Source organism: Carlito syrichta, unplaced genomic scaffold, assembly GCF_000164805.1.
Source record: "Carlito syrichta isolate Samal-C Ts95f unplaced genomic scaffold, Tarsius_syrichta-2.0.1 Scaffold311810, whole genome shotgun sequence".
Lineage (NCBI taxonomy): Eukaryota > Metazoa > Chordata > Mammalia > Primates > Tarsiidae > Carlito > Carlito syrichta.
The window spans coordinates 34,208-53,536 of NW_007255906.1; the positions used below are offsets into that span (position 1 = coordinate 34,208).

Below are 19,329 nucleotides of genomic sequence, written 5' to 3' on the forward strand. Positions count from 1 at the left end.
TCAGTTAACAAATGTATATTTAAGAGCTTATCTGGCTTCGGTTTTTTGTGATACCAGTGTTATTTAAGTTATCTTTGCTATAAAACCAAGTAGGTACCACTTACGTGGAAGAATTGTTGTCATATTCCTTATAGATATCTAGAATGTCTTTGTTTTCTAAACCCAAAATTGGGGCTTATATTTTGACAAGGAATTTCTATGCTATCTCTTGATAAAAGAGGTATGTTGGAAAATAAGTTTAGATCCTCAATGTTGGAATTTCTGGGATACTCTGTTGGCTTATTTGATATAAAAAAAATCATGTGATATATGATATCACAGCAAATATTTGAAATTAAGACTTTACTGGATAATTTGGAAAGTGCAGTCATCCTTAGATACCTGCAGAATGGATCATTCACAAATGCTTGAATGATTATTGCTTCAATAAATGCTGAAGGTGATGTACACTGTGTTATATTTAGTTCCGTTGGAGAGCTAGGATATTTGTTTTGCTAAATGAACTAGAATGCACAAAATAATTTCAAGTTAGTAATAATCAAAGAGGAAGCCTTGAAAATAGGGTGTATACTGTTTAGCAAGTCTCAGGATTTTTAAAATTTTATTTTCTGTAGTGACATCTTGCATTCAAACAGTTGTCTTTATCACATGGAACAGTTCTTCAAAAGCAAATTTCTGAACAGCTTTATTCCAGTTTTGTTCCCAGTGTAATGCCATTTCTTTTCACAGATTTGCTTGTAAATGCATCACAAAGAGGCAGCCCAGAATGAAGAAAGCAAGCAGGAGTGTTGGCTCAGTGCCTAAAGTGTCTGGGATAAGTAAAACACCACAAACAGTGGAGAAAATTAAACCTGAAAACAGCTCTTCAGCATCTACAGGAGGCAAACTTGTGAAACCTGGAACAACAACATCACTGTCAAAGGTATTAATGTGGCAATATTTGAATATGCAATGGAGGAGTAAATTTTAGGAGTGAATCTTGATATGATGCTTAATCTATTAAATGAGTGTTTTTAGAATGTGCCCTCTACTGATGCTGAAAACACATAGACTTTGAAGGGAGCTTAGGGTGGGGTGGACCTAATTGTGTTTTTGGTCTTCCTTTTGAATGAAACTAAAGAATAGGCTTATTTATGAAACAAATAATTGTATGGGGGCTGTGCTCCTGTGAGCTGGAGGTAGAGTCTGCCTTCAAGGAGTTTAGAGTGAAGGGTGGAGATGAGGCGCAAACATGAATAAGTAGAATACATGTGGAAAATGTCAGGCACCCTGGAAGAGCAGTGGAGTAGTGTGAACAGTTTCAGGTAGGAAAATTTTGTTTCTAGCCCAGGAAGTTTCTATGAAAAGAGCATGTGAGACAAGTGTTACAGGATGACCAGCAGTAGGTTTCCTGTGACCCCTAGATATTCCCACCACACCTCCTTACACATCATAAACTGCAGTTCTTTTGTTGATTCAGTTTTTTTTTTCCTTAAGAGATGAAGGCTGGCTATGTTGCTCAGGCTGGTCTTTTTTTTTCTTTTTTTGGGTTGTTGTCCAGACTGGAGCTCAGTGGCCGCTTCTAGCCACCGCAGCCTCGACCTGCTAGGCTCCGGTGATCCTTCCGCCTCAGCCTTCCAAGTAGCTGGAACTACAGGCGCGCGCTCCCATGCCCGGCTAATTTTTTGATTTATTGTAGAGATGAGGTCTCCCCAAGTTGCCCAGGCGGGTCTCGAACCCGTGGGCTCAGGCAATCCACTCACCTCAGCCTCCCAAAGCACGGGATTACAGGCTGAGCCACATAGCCCAGCTAGGTGGTTTTTTTTTTTTTAATTTATTTTACTTTTTTTTTTTTTTCTTCTGGGTGGTCTTGAGCTTCTGGGCTCAAGCAATCCTCCCACCTCAGCCAACCAAGTAGCTGGGACCACGGGCATGAGTCACTGCACCTGGCCCATCCAGTATTAATTCTAGTTAAAATTGGATAATATTAAAATTAAATTAAAATTGAGTGATGTTACAGTCTTCTTCGTCTAGACTTTCTCAGTCCAGGATTTGTTTGTTTCTTCTTTGCTTGTTTGTTTTAGCATTGTGCTGTTTTGGATAGAAACTTTGACTCTATGCAGAAGATCAGGAGGGGGCTTCTGCTAGACTGAGAGGGAGAAACCAAGCACAACTGGAAACATGATTTGTTTAAAACTCTTTTGTCCAGGGAGATCCTTGATATTTTTTATTTTAAGAAGTACCTCAGGAACAGGTGATCAGAGACTTCCTTATATGTGTTGAAAGGTTTAGCAGGAAATGCTGGTTTTTCTATTCCAGCTTAGTCAAAACTGTACCCAGATTTACTCCATGGGCTTGGAGATGCTCCCAGATTTTCTTCTTGCTACAGTCCTGATGAGTTGCTAGGTATTATCTTATGACCTGGAGAATGGTACCAGGATAGACTCTTGCCCTACTTCCCTTAGTCTGAATGAACACGCTGAATTACTTCTTTGGTGGCCGTGCTGCTGCTCTTTAGTGTAAGACAGGTGATATTTTCTGACCTAACTGGTTACTCAGTTGCTGGGACTGTCTTTGGAGTAGAGTGTCTGTGTGACTGGGTGACCTGTTATTTATGTGACTGGAAGAACGGGTTGAAATGTTGGCATTAGATATGCACTGCTGCTTTCCTTCTGTGGCCTCCTCATCTGTGGCAGGCAGTGTCTTTGAAGGTTTACAATGGAATGTGCGCTCAGAAGGCACGTCACATCTTCTGAGGCTTGGATCTGGAGTTGCGGGCAGTTTTGTCTTGAACAGTGAGTACTTTTCCATTGTAAAGAAAAATTGTACTTGTATACCTGCTCTTGCCAGCACATGCCAGCTGTCCATAGCTTTGTCTTTGCTGACTTGGCATGTTTGTTTAGCAGGGTGTGTGTGTGTGTGTGTGTGTGTGTGTGTGTGTGTGTGTGTGTGTGTGTGTAAGTATAATGGGAAAGTCAGGGAGGAGGTAAAGCTATTTGGGAATACTTTGCTTGGACTGGAGCAATTTCTTTCACTTCACTTACGAGACAAGGAAAAAAAAAAAGCCACTGAATAGATACTGAGGTAAGCAGAATAGAAGGGGCCAGGTGTGGTGGCTCACACCTGTAATCCTGGCCCTTTGGGAGGCTCACTTGAGCCCAGGAAGACCACCTAGACAACATAGCAAGACCTTGTCTCTACTAAAAAGAAAATAATCAACCAGGTGTAGTGACACACCTGTAGTCCCATCTACACGACAGGTTGATTACTTGATCCCAGGGGTTGGAGGCTGTGATGAGCCATGATCATACCACTGCACTCCAGCTTGGGCAACAGAGTGAGACCTTGATTCAAAAAAAGAAAAAGAAGAAGAAGAAATGGAAGGAAGAAAATAGTGAAAATGAACAGAAAAATTGAGACTATTAAAGGAATTTGCAACCCCTTGAACTTGTGTTATTTTATTTTTTTAAGTTTTCATATTTCACTGTGCTTCTCTGGCACATAGATGCCTCTGACAACTTGAATTCCTGTAATTATCCTGAATTCTACCCCACATTGTTAAAATAAAAAAAAAATAAAAAAAAAAGAATTCCTGTAATTATGATGGTGCATTAATGATTAAGCAGGTGAATGAAATGTTTGGTTTAATTATTTAGACATGTGCACATACCCATTCATGTGTGGGCACCCACACCTGTGTATCTGTCACTGCACATTATTCTCATGACTCTTTTTTTTTCTTCGAGTTGGAGTCTCACTCTGTTACCCAGGCTGGAGTGCAGTGGCACACTCATGGCCACCCCAGTGTCAACCTGCTGGGCTCCAGCGATCCTTCTGCCTCAGCCTTCCACGTGGCTAGAACTATAGACATGTTCTACCACATTCAGCTAATTTTAAAAATTTATTGTAGAGACAAGGTCTCACCAAGTTGCCCGGGCTGGTCTTGAATGGGCGGACTCAGGTAATCCACTGTCTCGGCCTCCCAAAGTGCTGGGATTATAGGCTGAGCCACTGAGCCCTGCTGACTTTTCTTATAGCAACAGGGTATGGGGATATGCATTTCATCACTTCTCTCATTTCAAATATCCAGTTGAGGGTTGGGGGAAGAGCTTTTGTAAATATAAAACAAAACACAATAGCTATTCACAGTGAGTTTTGGGGACATTATTTCCACTTTTGTCAGAAGCTGTGACATCTAGCTTGGGGCCTGTGTATGGTTAATTCTCCTTTGGCATAATGGAGAAGATTATTTTTCATGTAGAGATAGTCTCCTATATGCCTGCATTTTTCCAAGTTCACAAACTGGTCAGGTGTTCATGATTAGTGCTTATAGAAGTAATGTATTTTTTCATTGTACTGAAAGGGAGGAACCCTGAAAAAAGTATATTCATATATACATTATATTTTTTCTAAAAATTGATAGATGACAATTAATAAGCTTTAATTAGAATTTAAATAATTGATAATGCAATGATTATTTGTGATCATACCCTTACAGTGTAAAAGTTAGTTTAACAGTATGGGCAGTGCACCTGTGAAACGAGAAAGGTAAAATTTGGAAACTAATCTTAAAATCTGAATAAAGATGCAGACTGTGAAACTTGAACTTGACTTTGAGAAGTGTGTATACATTGGTTGTAGTATTTTATTGTTTGTATCTAGAATGTTTTTACCAAATGATTTGCATTTTGTACCTGCTATTAAGAACGGGCTACAGATTTGTTTCTTCATCAGTTTCATGTTTTTAGACTTATTAATAGGGGATGTTTACATGTAGGAACACACAATGGATTTATATAATTTTGTAGCAAAAATTTAAAAGTAGGGAAAATAGCAGAGAACCTGCAAGTAACTTAGTGTAAAAGGAAAGTTGAAAAATGCAGTTATTTTTGTTGTTGTTGAAGTAAAGCATACATACAGAGAAGTTCACAAAGCATAGGTGCTGAGCTTAGTGAATAATTGCAAAATGAATATACCCTGCAACCCCCACCTAGATCAAGAAACAGAACATATCTGCCCCTGAGAAGCTTCCCTCATGCCCCTGCATAATCATTATCCTTCCTGTCCTCCTCCAAAGTAAATATCATTCCAACTTCTAGTACCAGAAAGTAATTTTGCCAGTTTTTGATCTTTTGTTTGTTTGTTTTGAGTCAGAGTCTCACTCTGTCACCCAGACTGGAGTGCTGTGACACAATTGCAGCTCATTGCAGTCTTGACCTCCTGGACTCAGGTGATCCTCCCTTCTCATCCTCCTGAGTAACTGGGACTACAGGTGCACACTACATGCCCATCTAATTTTATTTTTTTGTAGAGAAAGATCTTGCTGTGTTGCTCAGGCTGATCTCAAACTCCTGAGCTCAAGCTGTCCTCCAGCCTTGGCCTCCCAAAGTGCTGGGATTACAGGGATGAGCACCTGGCCAGTTTTTGATCTTTGTATGAATATGGTCATACAGTATATTCTTTTTATGTGCATCTGGTTTCTTATCCATAGTGTTGCACATAGTAACAATTCCCTCCTTTTCTTTTCTTTTCTTTCTTTTTTTTTTTTTTTTGAGTTGGAGTCTTACTCTGTTGGCCAGACTGGAGTGCAGTGGCCGCTCCCGGCCACCACAGCCTTGACCTGCTGGGCTCCGGCAATCCTTCTGCCTCAGCCTTCCGAGTAGCTGGAACTACAGGCACACACTACCATGCCTGGCTAACTTTTTTTTTTTTTTAATGTATTGTAGAGATGAGGTCTCGCCAAGTTGCCCAGGCGGGTCTCGAACCTGCAGACTCAGGCAATCCACTCACCTCGGCCTCCCAAAGCGTGGGATTACAGGCTGAGCCACCGATCCTGGCCTCCTTCCTTTTCATAGCTAGCTATAATAGTATTCCATGGGATGAACATACTGCAGTTAATTCATCTCTTCTACTGTTGATATATTTTTGGAGTTTCTACTTTGTGACTACTTAGAATAGTATTGTTATAAACATTCTTAAAACTGTCTTTTAGTACACACGAACACCCTTTTGTATTGGCTCTATAACCAGCAGTGAAATTATTGAGTCATAGGATATACATATGTTTAGCTTTAATAGATAGAGCCAAGTTGTTTCTCAAAGTGGTTGCTTCACATCTTTACCTCTACTCATATTGTTACTTCTTTCATTTTAACCACTTGGAGGTGTGTAAAGGAATTGAATGTTGGCTTTAGTTTGCATTTGCACTGTGCAAATGAATATCTTTTCATATTTCTTTTTATGTGCTCAGTGGACTCTTAGATATCCTCCTCTGTGAAGTGCCCATTCAGGCCACTTGCCCATTTTTCCATTGTGTCTTTTCTTTTTCTTTAACTTTTATGTGGGAAAATACATGTAGCATTTATCATCTTAATCATTTTTGAGTGTGCAGTTCAGTGCCATTAAATACATTCACCACCATCCATCTCCATTGTTGTCTTGCTAAACTGAAACTATTGATATTATGTAATAACTTCCCGTTTCTCCTCCCCAGCACATGGCAACCACCGTTCTACTTTCTTTCTCTATGAATTTGACTACTTTAGCTACTTCATATAAGTGGAATCATATGATATTTGTCTTTTTTTCCTTCATCTTTTCTGAGTCAGAGTTTTACTCTGTTGCCCAGGCTGGAGTGCAGTGGCATGATCATGGCTCACTGCAGCCTCCTTACTCCTGGGCTCAAGTGTTCTTCCTCCATCAGTCTCCATAGTGACTGGGAATACAAGCACACATCACCATGCCTGACTAATGTTTTATTTTTTTGTAGAGATGAGGTCTTGTTATGTTACCTAGGCTAGTCTTGAACTCCTGGGCTCAAGCAGTCCTTTCCCCTCCACCTCCTAAAGTATTGGGATTATAGCTACTGCACTCAACCAGTATTTGTCTTTTTTTGACTGGGTTATTTTACTTAACATCATGTCCTCAGGTTTAGTCCATGTTATGTTATATGTCAAAATTTACTTCCTTTTTGAGACCCAATAATATTCCATTGTATATATGTGTGTATATATATGTGCTGTATTTATGGTGTATTTTGTTTGTTCATTGTCTATCAGTGGACATGTGGGTTGTTTCCACTTATTCGCTATTATAAATAACGCTGCTATGAAGATGTGTGTACAAATATAACTTCAAGGCCCTGCTTTCAGTTCTTTTGGGTATATACCCAGAGGTGGAATTGCTGGATTATATGTTAATTCTGTTTTTAATTCTTTGAGGAACTGCCATACTGCTTTTCACAGTGGCCACACCATTTTACATTCCCATCAACAGTACACAAGTATTCAGTTTCTCTACTTCCTCTACAATACTTGTTATTTTGTTTTTTTGTTTTTTTGATAGCAGGATTTATTGAGAGGACAGAAAAGCTTCCAGAGCTGGAGGGGACCTGAAGGTGTTGTCCTATTTTGTTTCTGATATAGCTATCTTAGTGGATGTGAGGGTGTGTGAAATCTTTTAGTTCTTTACCTCTTCATCATGTGAGCCCTGTGTCATTTATACATGCTACACATATATTCTCCCACTCTGTGCCTCTCTACTCCTTGAATGGTATCTTGATGAACAGAAGTTCTTTATTTTAATGTAGTCCAATTTGCTAATCTTTTCTTCATGGTTAGTTTTGTGTGTGTGTGTTCTGTTCTTTTTTTTTTTTGAGTTGGAGTCTTACTCTGTCTCCCAGACTGGAGTGTAGTGGCATGCTCATGGCCACCCCAGCTTTGACCTGTTGGGCTCCGGTGATCCTTCTGCCTCAGCCTTCCAAGTAGCCAGAACTATAGGCTTGTGCTGCCATGCCCAGCTAATTTTTAATTTATCGTACAGATGAGGTCTTGCCAATTTGCCCAGGTGGGTCTCGAACTTGTGGACTCAGGCAATCCATTCGCACCAGCCTCCCAGAGTGTAGGGATTACAAGCTAAGCCACCGAGCCCGGCCTTGTATGTTCTGTATAAGAAATCTTAATCCATCTCTAGGTCAAGTACATAGTCTTGTATATTTTTTTCTAGAAGTGTTTTTGTTTTACATTTCAAATTTAGATCTACAATCTGGTCATAATTTTTTAAAAGCTCTTTATTTTGAAATAATTTTAGACTTATAGAAAAGTTGAAGGACTAATTCAAAGAATTCTAGTATAATCTTTACTGAGATTCCCCACACGTAAACTGTTTATTGTGATTACTTTACCATTTCCCTCTGTATACATGTGCATACACACATAGACACTTACCTTTTTTATTGAGCTGTTTGTGTGTAAATTGTAAACATAGTGCTCCTTTACTGCTGAATATTTCAGTGTGTATTTCTTGAAAAACAAGGATATTCTCTTTTATAACCATAATACAATTACAAAATTAGGACATTAACATTGATATAATGAATGCTAGTATCTAATTTACAGACTTCATTAAATTTCACCAATTGCACTAATGCTTGTTATAGCAAAACGCAGAAAAATTTTTTTTAGTACAGGATTCAATCCACAATTATGCATTGCATTTAGTTGTTATGCTGTTCATTCTCCTTAAATTTGAAATTGCTCCCTCAGTCTTTGTCTTTTATTACTTTGACATTTCTAAAGAGTGCAGGACAGTTATTTGATAGACTGCCCTCCAAATTTGGGTTAGTCAATGTTTCCTTGTGATTAGGTTTGGGTTATGCATTTTTGGCAGGAATATCATAGAAGCGAAGTGTCCTTAGTGTAGTATTTCTGGTAGCTCCTGGCGTCTGTCTGTTCGATTGCTAGGATGTTAACTTATTTTGGTTAAAATGGCACAGGCTGGTTTTCTCCACTGTCAGGTTACTATGTTTCCTTCTGTAATTAATAAGTATCCTGTCAAAAATACTTTGAAACTTTGTAAATATATCCTCTTTCTCACCAAATTTCACCCTAGTTTTAGTATTTTTTTGGATAATTCTTGACAGAATTATTACTGTAATTTTTGCCACATGGTAATTTTCTAGTTTCATCATTCCCTCTACATTTATTTGTTGGCATTTAACTATAAGGAAGAATTTTTACTTTGTCCTCATTTGTATATTCATTTATATTCTTGTAGATTCATGAATTCTTATTCAGTGGGCTAGAAATAGTTAGAATCATATCAAAAGTATAAAATAAGAAGGAAAATAAAAAGAACCAAAAAAATTTTTTTGTTAGGATCATTTATTTTGATGCTCAGATTGTCCCTGATTTGACCAGTGGGAGCCCCTTCAGGCTAGTTCTTATGTCCTTTTGACATACTCCTATTATCATTTGAGCACTTCCTTAATTTCTGGCACAGTAAATTTTGTACTTCTCCAGTCCCAGCCCTAGAACCAGCCATTTCTTCAAGGAGGCTTTTTTGTTCCTTTTAGTGGAGGATGTTATTATACTTAAAACCCAAGATCTTTTAAGAAGAGTACGCATGCACACACACACTCTCACACACACAGACATATCTATCAGTTTCTGTATCTGTTTCTTCATACATTAAAATGTTTACGAGTTCACACTGACACTTCCAATTCCAATGACTTACAAGGTTCATGATAGCCTTTCCACATTCCATAATTGTAATTCCTTTCTCCCAAAGTGAGAAATCTGCCTTCTGCTACCTTATAATATATTTACTTATTTTTCTCAGTCTTAGAATATATAGAAAATAGATTTAGAATTACCTATATCACTGTGAAAAACAAATTTACCAACAAGTGTTCAATATTTGTTTATACTTTTTTGTCTTTAGCTTGAGAGTTTGAGGATTTATGGCCAAAACTCTGTGCTCAAAAGATACTTGAGTTATGTAATGCATTTGAAATTCAACTAAGTTCATTTGTTCCCAGCATATTCCATTTTAGGCTTCCTTCATCCTTTTTTATTTTGTTTATTAATTTTTACTGTAAGAAGCACTAAGGTGGCTCCACAGGTCAGAACTCTTTGGGAAGAAATATTCAGAAAAGTGTCCTTCCCTCACCCATTCCTTCTTACTCTGTTTCCATTGACTGCTGGAGGTAAACAGGCAATTTAACTTTTGTTTCTCCTTCCTGTGTTTCTTCTTGTGTAAATGAGCAGATACATGTATGTTTTTAAAATTTCTCCTTTCTTACATAAAAGATAGCATAGGCTGGGCTCGGTGTCTCAACCTGTAATCCCAGCACTTTGGGAGACTTAGGCGAGAGGATCACCTGAGCCCGCGGGTTCAAGATCCACCCGGGTAACTTGGCAGGACTCGTCTCTACAATAAATCAAAAATGAACTGGGTGTGGTAGCGTGCACCTGTAGTTCCAGCTACTTGGAAGGCTGAGGCGGAAGGATCGCAGGAGCCCAGCAGGTTGAGGCTGCGATGGCCGGAAGTGTGCCACTGCCCGCCAGCCTGGGTGACAGAGTGAGACTCAAACTCAAAAAAAAAAAAAAGATAGCATAATATATTCTTTTGCATGTTTTCACTTAGTATATTCTAGAAATTTCCCTATACCAACTTGTAACAATCTCTATTTATTTATTTATTTATTTTTGAGTTGGAGTCTCACTCTGTCACCTAGGCTGAAGTGCAGTAGCATGCTCACGACTACCTCAGCCTCTACCTGCTAGACTCAAGTGATCCTTCCACTTCAGCCTTCCAAGTAGCTGGGACTACAGCTATGCACCACCATACCCAGCTAATTTTTTGATTCATTGTAGAGATGAGATTTTGCCAAGTTGCCCAGATGGTTCTCGAACCTGTGGGCTCAGACAATCTTCTCACCTTGGCCTCCCAAAGTGCTGGAATTATAACCATGAGCCACTGTGCCTGGCCAATCTTTGTTATTTTTTAAAGATGTTTAATACTTCATTGTGTTCACTAAAGTGTGTATTATAGGCATTTAAGGTGTACTAATATTTTGCAATGCAAAACAGTGCTGCAGTGAACAGCCTTGTACATATATATTTTTTGTATTATTGGAGATGTGTGTCTTGGCTAAATTCCTAGAGATGTGATTGCTGGGCAAAAGACAAATGCAGGTGTAGCTTTGTTAGATATAGCCCAATTCCTCTCATAAGGTTTCTATCAAGGTGAATTCCCCAGCAGCTTAGGAGGTGCCTGTTTCCCTGTATTCTTCCTAAAGGAATGTGTTGTCGTCCTTTCTCATTTTGTCACTCTGATAGGTGACAAGTGCTGCTTAATATGCCTTTCTCTCATTATGAGTTAGGTTGATCATCTTTTCTTACATTTGTGTGTGTGTGTATGCATGTGTGTGAATTGTGTGTGATTCTTCATTCATTTTGCTAATTTTTTTCATTTTAAAATTTATTTTGATTTATTTTAAAGATGTGGGTTACTATTCAGGGTTAGGTAGATAAGAAGTCATCATACAGGTAAAGTTAGGGCCTCCCTTTGGACCCCACTTCATCTGATTTGAGATCAGGTACCCTTATTGATATATGTGACCATTTTGCTAATTTTTCTGTCTTTTTAAAAAATATTTTTCCTCTCAATTTTTAACCATTCTTTGTGTATTAGGGAGCTTAGCCCATTATCTGTGAAATATTATTGCTAATATTCTTTCCCAGTTTTTCTTTCTTTTTTTTTAACATAGCTTATGATGTCTTTTTGGCCATGCAAATTATTTTCAAAACTTTTAAACATTAAAACCTTTATTATTTTTATTATTTTTATTTTATTTTTTTTGAGTTGGAGTCTCACTCTGTCACCCAGACTGGAGTGCAGTGGCCGCTCCCGGCCGCCGCAGCCTCCACCTGCTGGGCTCCAGCAATCCTTCTGCCTCAGCCTTCCAAGTAGCTGGAATTACATGCATGCGCTACCACGCCCGGCTGATTTTTGATTTATTATAGAGATGAGGTCTCGCTGCCCAGGCGGGTCTTGAACCCGCGGGCTCAGGCAATCCACTCATCTCAGCCTCCCAAAGGTGTGGGATTATAGGTTGAGCCACTGAGCCCGGCTAACTCTTTGTTTTATGATTTAGGGTTTTGAATCATAGTTAGAAAACTTTGGACTTTATATTTGATATAGTGTGAAATAGGCCTCAAGATTCATTCCCCACCCCATTTGTGAATGTACAACTGACCTAGCACCAAAACTTATGTTTTCTGCACTTCGTGATTATAATTCAGAAGACTGTAAATATGTAGTTCCTGTGCCAGTGCTATACTATCTTAATTATTATGATAAGTGCAGAGTTTGGTTCTGTGATGTATATTTGTTTGTTTATTATTTATTTTATTTATTTTTTATTTATTTTTTTTTTTGAGTTGGAGTCTCACTCTGTTGCCCAGACTAGAGTGCAGTGGCCGCTCCTGGCCACTGCAGTCTCGACCTGCTGGGCTCCAGTGATCCTTCCACCTCAGCCTTCCAAGTAGCTGGAACTACAGGCACACACTACCACACACGGCTAATTTTTTGATTTATTGTAGAGATGAGGTCTCGCCAAGTTACCCAGGCGGGTCTCAAACCCGCAGACTCGGGCAATCCTCTCACCTCAGCCTCCCAAAGCACGGGATTACAGACTTAGCCACCAAGCCTGACTTTATTTTATTTTTTAGAGCTAGGGTTTCTCTCTCTCACCTAGGCTGGAGTACAGTGGTGCAATCATAGCTCACTGCCGCTTTGAACTCTTGCGCTCATGTGATTCTCCCGCCTCAGCCTCCTGAGTAGTTGGGATGACAGGCAAACGCCACCATGCCCAGCTAATTTTTAAAATTTTTTAGTAGAGATGCCTCAGCTTCCCAAAGTGCAGTGTTGGGATTACAAGTGTGAGCCACTGTGTCTGGCCCTGATGTATGTTTAACTTTGCTATTACCCAAGGCAGATTGTAACCAGAGAAGTATGTTACACTTTCCACATGACAATGTAGGGTGATTTTCAGATATAATTATTATAGAAAAAAAGAATATTTAACTTAGGAAAAATAATTAGTTCAGAGATAATTTTATCTTTATTAGCAATATAAAAGCGGATTTGAAAATATGAGTATGTTGCGTTTATCTGCTAGCTAATAGACGAGGTACAGATTGACAGGAAAAGGGTATGGTATGTATGACTTTCAAGGTGCAATTCTTTGGCACCATAGTTAATGACTAGTTTTCATGAACAGAAACAAGTCTTAGAGTGTGTGAACAGTCCTTGAAGATTAATGCAGTGTCTTTGTTTTTATATATTCTGGATTTCTCATAACGTGAAAACCCTAAATTACCAGAGTTTAATTCTGTTTAATTCATTGAAAGCATCATTGATCCCTTTTCTGCCTCTTTTAAAATAGGATATTGGGAGGCTGAGGTGAGTGGATTGCCTGAGCCTGTGGGTTCGAGACTCACCTGGGCAACTCGGGAGACCTTATCTCTACAATAAATAGAAAAATTAGCCAGGCATGGTAGCGCGTGCCTGTAGTTCCAGCTTCTTGGAAGGCTGAGGTGGAAGGATCGCCGGAGCCCAGCAGGTCGAGGCTGCGGTGGCCGGGAGCAGCCACTGCACTCCAGTCTGGGCGACAGAGTGAGACTCCAATTCAAAAATAAATAAATAAATAAAATAGGATAGATTGACCTCCCTAATGGTATTATATTTAACTTTCATAATTGAATGGTGAGAACAGAAAAGTCTATTCCATATGGAGCCCCTAACACTTAGAACGGAAAGAGACTTTAGAGATTAGTTACTTATGAACCATTTTAACTTGTAGAAAAGAATTTGTTATACTTGTCTCAGAGAGAGTTTTGTTCTGGATAGAAGACAGTATATAAATCAATTGTGTGACTTGTGCCTTTACTTTAAAAGAAGAAAACCTTTTGTTTCTTTTGTGAAAAAGCAGTTTTTGGGACAACTCCTTCAGGTCCCCTCCCCTGTGAGAGCTTTTCTGTCCTCTTAATAAATCCTGCTTTCTAAAAAAAAGAAAAGTTGTTTGTTTTTTTTTTTGGTGTTTGTTTTTGTCCACAGATCTTTAACTCCTCAGTGTTCACTGTCTTTTTTTTCTTAAATTTTTTTTTTATTTTTAAAGATGTGGGGTACAGTTTAGGGTTAGGTATACAAGTATTCATTATGCAGGTACCCTTGTTGATGAGGTATGGCCCCCCCCCCAGCAGATTCCCACTACTGCCAATCCTGCCTTTCACCCAGTGTTCACTTTCATTTCTAGGAGAAGTAAAACTTCTTCTCTGCTTTTCTTAAATAATAAATTTATAGCCAACCCATTATCCATAGTGTTTTTTTTCAAGCTCATGCTAAAAAATTTGTCTTTATAAAATATAAATGAATATTACAAATGATTTTTCTCAAGTAGTGTGATCTTTTAGACAGAGTAATCCTTGCTCCAACTATAAAGTCTCTAGTATTATTTAACATACTACCTAGTTTTTAAAACTATCCTTCAATTTTTACTTAAATTTGACTACTAGAGAATTAGATAAGGTAAGAAAGGTAAATTTCAGAATAATTTCTTTCACATATGACTGCATCAGCGATTTTTCTTTTTTGAGAAACTTGCCCCTGGCAGGTCTTTCTGCCATGAATCTTTCTTTTTCCCTCTCTTCTTCTCACTGATAAACTCTGTTTTAAAACTTAACAACAAAAAAAATTGACTCTATCATTGAATCACTTGAGAGCTGTGAGGGTTACCTGATTCTCAATATTTCTCTCTAGAAATTTCAAGATAGCACTTTCTGTGGCATTATAGGACTTTCCTGAGCTAGCCCATGTGGTATCACTCAGATGATTCCTGCTCATAAGCCCCTCCTAGATGAAAGAGTAACAAGAATATTAACTTCACTTTTCCCCCATTCCCTCACTGAATCTGGCATATGTGGGCACACAGCAGGCTTCCATAAAATCTTTAGTTACATGTCTGGTTTTAATATTCTAAAAAGAAGTGGTGTGTGATTGTCTGTAAACCTATAAAGTTTTGTTTCTGTAATGTAGTATGATGTACTGCTTACTACCTGTCAGAAAGAAAGTCTTGGTGTAGAGCTCTTGAATTCAGTATAAAAGTCAAGAACTTTGTTTAGTCTCAATATATTATCTAATCTTGCTTCATCTAGTGAATTTGTTTTTGTTTTCTGTTGCTTCTAGACCAAGAGCAGTGATGACCTTTTAGCTGGAATGGCTGGAGGGGTAACGGTGACTAATGGTGTTAAAGTAAAGAAAAACACCTGTCCATCTGCAGCACCTTCAACATCTGCCCCTGCCATGACCACCGTGGAGAATAAATCCAAGATCAGCACAGGTAACAGGTGGCATTCAGTTTAAGACTTCAGTTGCTTTTTTTGTTTGAATAGGCAGAGTGTGTTGGTGTTTAGGGTGTTCCATCTTATTATAAAAAATTTCAAGCATACATAAAAGCAGATGGATCGCTACTTCAACCCTATGTGCTCCTCACCATCATCAACTCATAGCCAGTTGTAATTCCTTGTTACCCTAACCCTAACCTATTCCTCATTATTTTGAAGCACATTCTAGACATATAATTTCATTCATAAATATTTTATTATCTTTGAAAATAAGAATTATTTTTAAAATGTCACAATACCATTATCAGTTCTTAAAATGATTATTAATCATTCCTTAAATGATAAATTATTCAATGAGTTTTCAAATCTCCAGCAGTCTCATATATGTTTTTGGTTATTTTTACTGTCTGTTTTTATGTTTGGATCAGGACTCATTCACATAGGTCCATATATAATAATTGTCTTTTTTTAAATTTTTATTTGTTTGAATCGGAGTCTCACTTCGTTGCCTAGGCTGGAGTACAGTGGTACACTCATGGCCACCACAGCCTTGACTTGCTGGGCTCAGGCAATCCTTCCGCTTCAGCCTTCCAAGAAGCAGGAACTGCATGTGTGCACCACCACACCCAGCTAATTTTTTGATATATTATAGAGACAAGGTCTCTCTAAATTGCCCAAGCTGGTCTCAAACCTGTGGGCTCAGGCAATCTTCTCGTCTCTGTCTCTCAAAGTGCTGGTATTACAGATGTTAGCCACTGCACCCAGCTAATTATTGTCTTTTTTTTGAGTTGGAGTCTCACTCCGTCGCCCAGACTGGAGTGTAGTGGCCGCTCCTGGCCACCGCAGCCTCGACCTGCTGGGCTCCAGCAATCCTTCCGCCTCAGCCTTCCGAGTAGCCGGAATTACAGGCGTGCACTACCACGCCTGGCTCATTTTTTGATTTATTGTAGAGATGAGGTCTCGCCAAATTGCCCAGGTGGGTCTCGAACCCTCAGGTTCAGGCAATCCACTCACCTCAGCCTACCAAAGTGCGGGATCGTAGGCTGAGCCACCAAGCCCGGCTTTATTGTCTTTTTTAAATCTATGGGTTTGCCCCATTCTTGCAGTTTAATTTTTGTGGAAACTGATCATTTGACCTGTAGATTTTCTGGATTTTGATGTCACAACATTCCTAGGATGGTCTTGACCCTTGTCCTTTGTCCTGTCTATTTACTGTAATTGGTATTGGATCTAGAGCCCTGATGGGACAGATTCAGGTTTTCTTTAAAATAAAATAAAATAAAAATTTAAAAGACTGCTTTATAGGTAATGGTGTATTCATTCATCAGGAGGCATATAGTTTCTTGTTGCCTGTCTTTAAATGAACAGCCTCTGCTGATTAGTGCCCAGATCCATTCATTCTAATTCTCTCATCTTTCCTCATTCAGTAGCAGCTGTTTGTTTTTCAGTTAGATTGAGTTGATAAATTAACCCAGTCTACAATTCAAGGAGTAATGCTATGATATTTTACTTTTTGCACACATAGAAAAAAATTAAAACGTTCAGTAAACCTAAGATCAAGTGTTTGCAATAAAACTTATGAAAGCAGGCTGGACATGGTGGCTCAGGCCTATAATCCCGGCACTTTGAGAGGCTGAGGTGAGAGGATTGTCTGAATTCAGGGGTTTGAGACCAACCTGGTCAACTTGGCGAGACCTCGTCTCTACAATAAATAAAAAAATAAGCCAAGCATAGTAGTGCGCGCCTGAGGTTCCAGCCACTTGGAAGGCTGAGGCGGCAGGATCACCTGAGCCCAGCAGGTTGAGGCTGCGGTGACCATGAGCATGCCACTGCAAACCAACTTGGGCGACAGAGTAAGACTCCATCTCAAAAAAAAAAAACAAAAAAAAAAAAAACAGCAAAAAAACTTATAAAAACAAATTGACAAAAATTTTAACAGATCTTCTTATGTCATTATCACTTAAACTCTTGACTCCTCTCTTCTGTTTTAGGCTTTCCTACCCTAGATTTACTGACTGTCCTCACTTTTGCTTTGGTCTTCTGCAGATTCTTCCTTCCATCCTAGATCTTACCCCACTGATAATTGTAATAGCGATGTGGTATGATTAACAAGAGGGACTATTTAAGTCCTTACTTTGTGTTCTACAGGCATTATTTCATTTTATCCTCTTTATAGCCTCATAAAGATTATTAGTATTCTCATTTTAGAGACGAGGAAGATTAAATATCTATCTTGTCCAAGGCCATGCATTTATTTGCTCAGTAAATATTTTTGGAGATGCCTTTTTGAGTCAGGGTCTCACTCACTGTTCCCCAGGCTGGAGTTCAGTGGCACAATCACGGCTCACCATGGCCTTGATGTTGTGGGCTCATGCAGTCCTTCCGCCTCAGCCTCCTGAGTAGTTGGGACTACAGGCACGTATCACACCCAGCTAATTTTTAAATATTTTGTGGAGATGAGGTCTCACTATGTGCTTAGGCTGGTCTCAAACTTCTGGGTTCAAGCAATCCTTCTGCCTTGGCCTCCCAAAGTGTTGGGATTACAGGTGTGAGCCACCGTGCCCAGTCCAGGAACTAGGCCACAAGGCTGGTGATGGAGCAAAGTCCAATCCTGGGGTCATCACCAAATTTAACACTCTTGCTTATGTGATAAGAAGGAAATTAAATAATTTTGTCATTTGTATTTCTTCCTATTTTTTGCCTTTAGAATTGTACTGGGAGAGATTCTGTTTACACATATAGTTCCTTGCTGACCAGTGCCACCTGACTTCAGGATTTAGTTATTACCTCCCTGGATCAGTTGCCCCAGTATTGGCTTTGTATATCTTTGTTATTTTGTGAGAGATGTCATAATAAAATACCACAGACTGGATGGTGTAAACCATAGAAATTTTTTTTCCCACAATTCTGGAGGCTAGAAGTTCAAGGTCAAGGTGTTAGCAAGTTTGTCTTCTCCTGAGGCCTTTTTTTTTGCTTGCAGATGGTTGCCTTCTTGCTGTGTCATGCAGCAGATTTGATTGATACATCTCATTATTTAACATTAGCACATTATTGTTTTTTGGTTTTTGAGTTGGAATCTCACTCTGTCACCCAGGATGGAGCGCAGTGGCACGCTTGTGACCACTGCAACCTTGACCTGGGCTCAGGCGATCCTTCTGCCTCAGCCTTCCAACTAGCTGGAACTACAGGCACGTGCCACCACGCCCAGCTAATTTTTTAATTTATTGTAGAGACAAGGTCTCACCAAGTTGCCCAGGCTGGTCTCAAACCTGTGGACGCAGGCAATCCTCTCGCTTTGGCCTCCCAAAGTGCTGGGATTACAGGTTTGAACCACTGCACCTGGCCACATTATTGTTTTTTAATGTAGAGTGACAGCATGGCAGACTGATTAAGTTGCAAATTCTAGAGCCAGACTGCCTGGGTTTGATTTTTGGTTCATCCATATATCTCCTGTGGGATGTTGACAAATTATTTAACATCTTTGTGTCTGAGTTTCTTCATGTGTAAGAACAACATGATAATAGCACCTCCTCGGTGTTTAATGAGACTTATATAAATTAATGTATGTGAAGTGCTAATGTGTGTCAAGTAAGTGCTAGGTATGTATTAGCTGTTATTATAATTATTGTTATTGTTTCTATCTATGTGGCATTCTATGTTGTGAAAACTTGCATTTACTTTGGTCATAATTTTTGTGTTTCTTATTAGGTAGCTTAGAGTTTTGGTCTGTCTGGAGGCCTCCTTTCCCTTCTTGCCTTCCTGTGATCACCCTTCATCATCTGTGTACAGTTGATTTGCCACCTGACTGGCTAATTTTAGAGTTAGAATATTACACCTCTGGTCAATTGCTTAAAGCTCTGTTTTGGGTTTGTGTTAATGTGTATGATTTAAGTAATAGCTTTATTAAGATATAATTCACATTCCACAAAATTTATCTTTTTTTTTTCTTTTTTTTTTTGGGTTGGAGTCTCACTGTGTCACCCAGACTGGAATGCAGTGGCACGCTCCCGGTCATCACAGCCTCGACCTGCTGGGCTCTGGTGATCCTTCCGCCTCAGCCTTCCAAGTAACTGGAACTACAGGCGCATGCTACCACGCCTGGCTAATTTTTTGATTTATTGTAAAGATGAGGTCTCGCCAAGTTGCCCAGGCGGGTCTC

At 39.2% G+C, this 19,329-nt stretch overlaps 1 protein-coding gene across 3 annotated transcripts in view; it reads left to right on the top strand.

Moving 5' to 3' along the window:
• Positions 1 to 734: 734 nt before the first annotated feature.
• SPECC1L (sperm antigen with calponin homology and coiled-coil domains 1 like) overlaps positions 735 to 19,329 on the top strand; it is a 128,805-nt gene continuing 110,210 nt past the window's right edge. For 2 of the 3 annotated variants that reach the window (XM_008069097.2, XM_021718089.1), the window contains exons 1-2: positions 736 to 922; positions 15,013 to 15,166. In XM_008069097.2, the coding sequence (XP_008067288.1) occupies positions 767 to 922; positions 15,013 to 15,166 (310 nt within the window). In that variant the 5' untranslated portion in view covers positions 736 to 766. Of the gene's footprint in view, positions 923 to 15,012; positions 15,167 to 19,329 lie in introns of all 3 variants that reach the window. The other variant, XM_008069096.2, reaches the window with a different exon arrangement.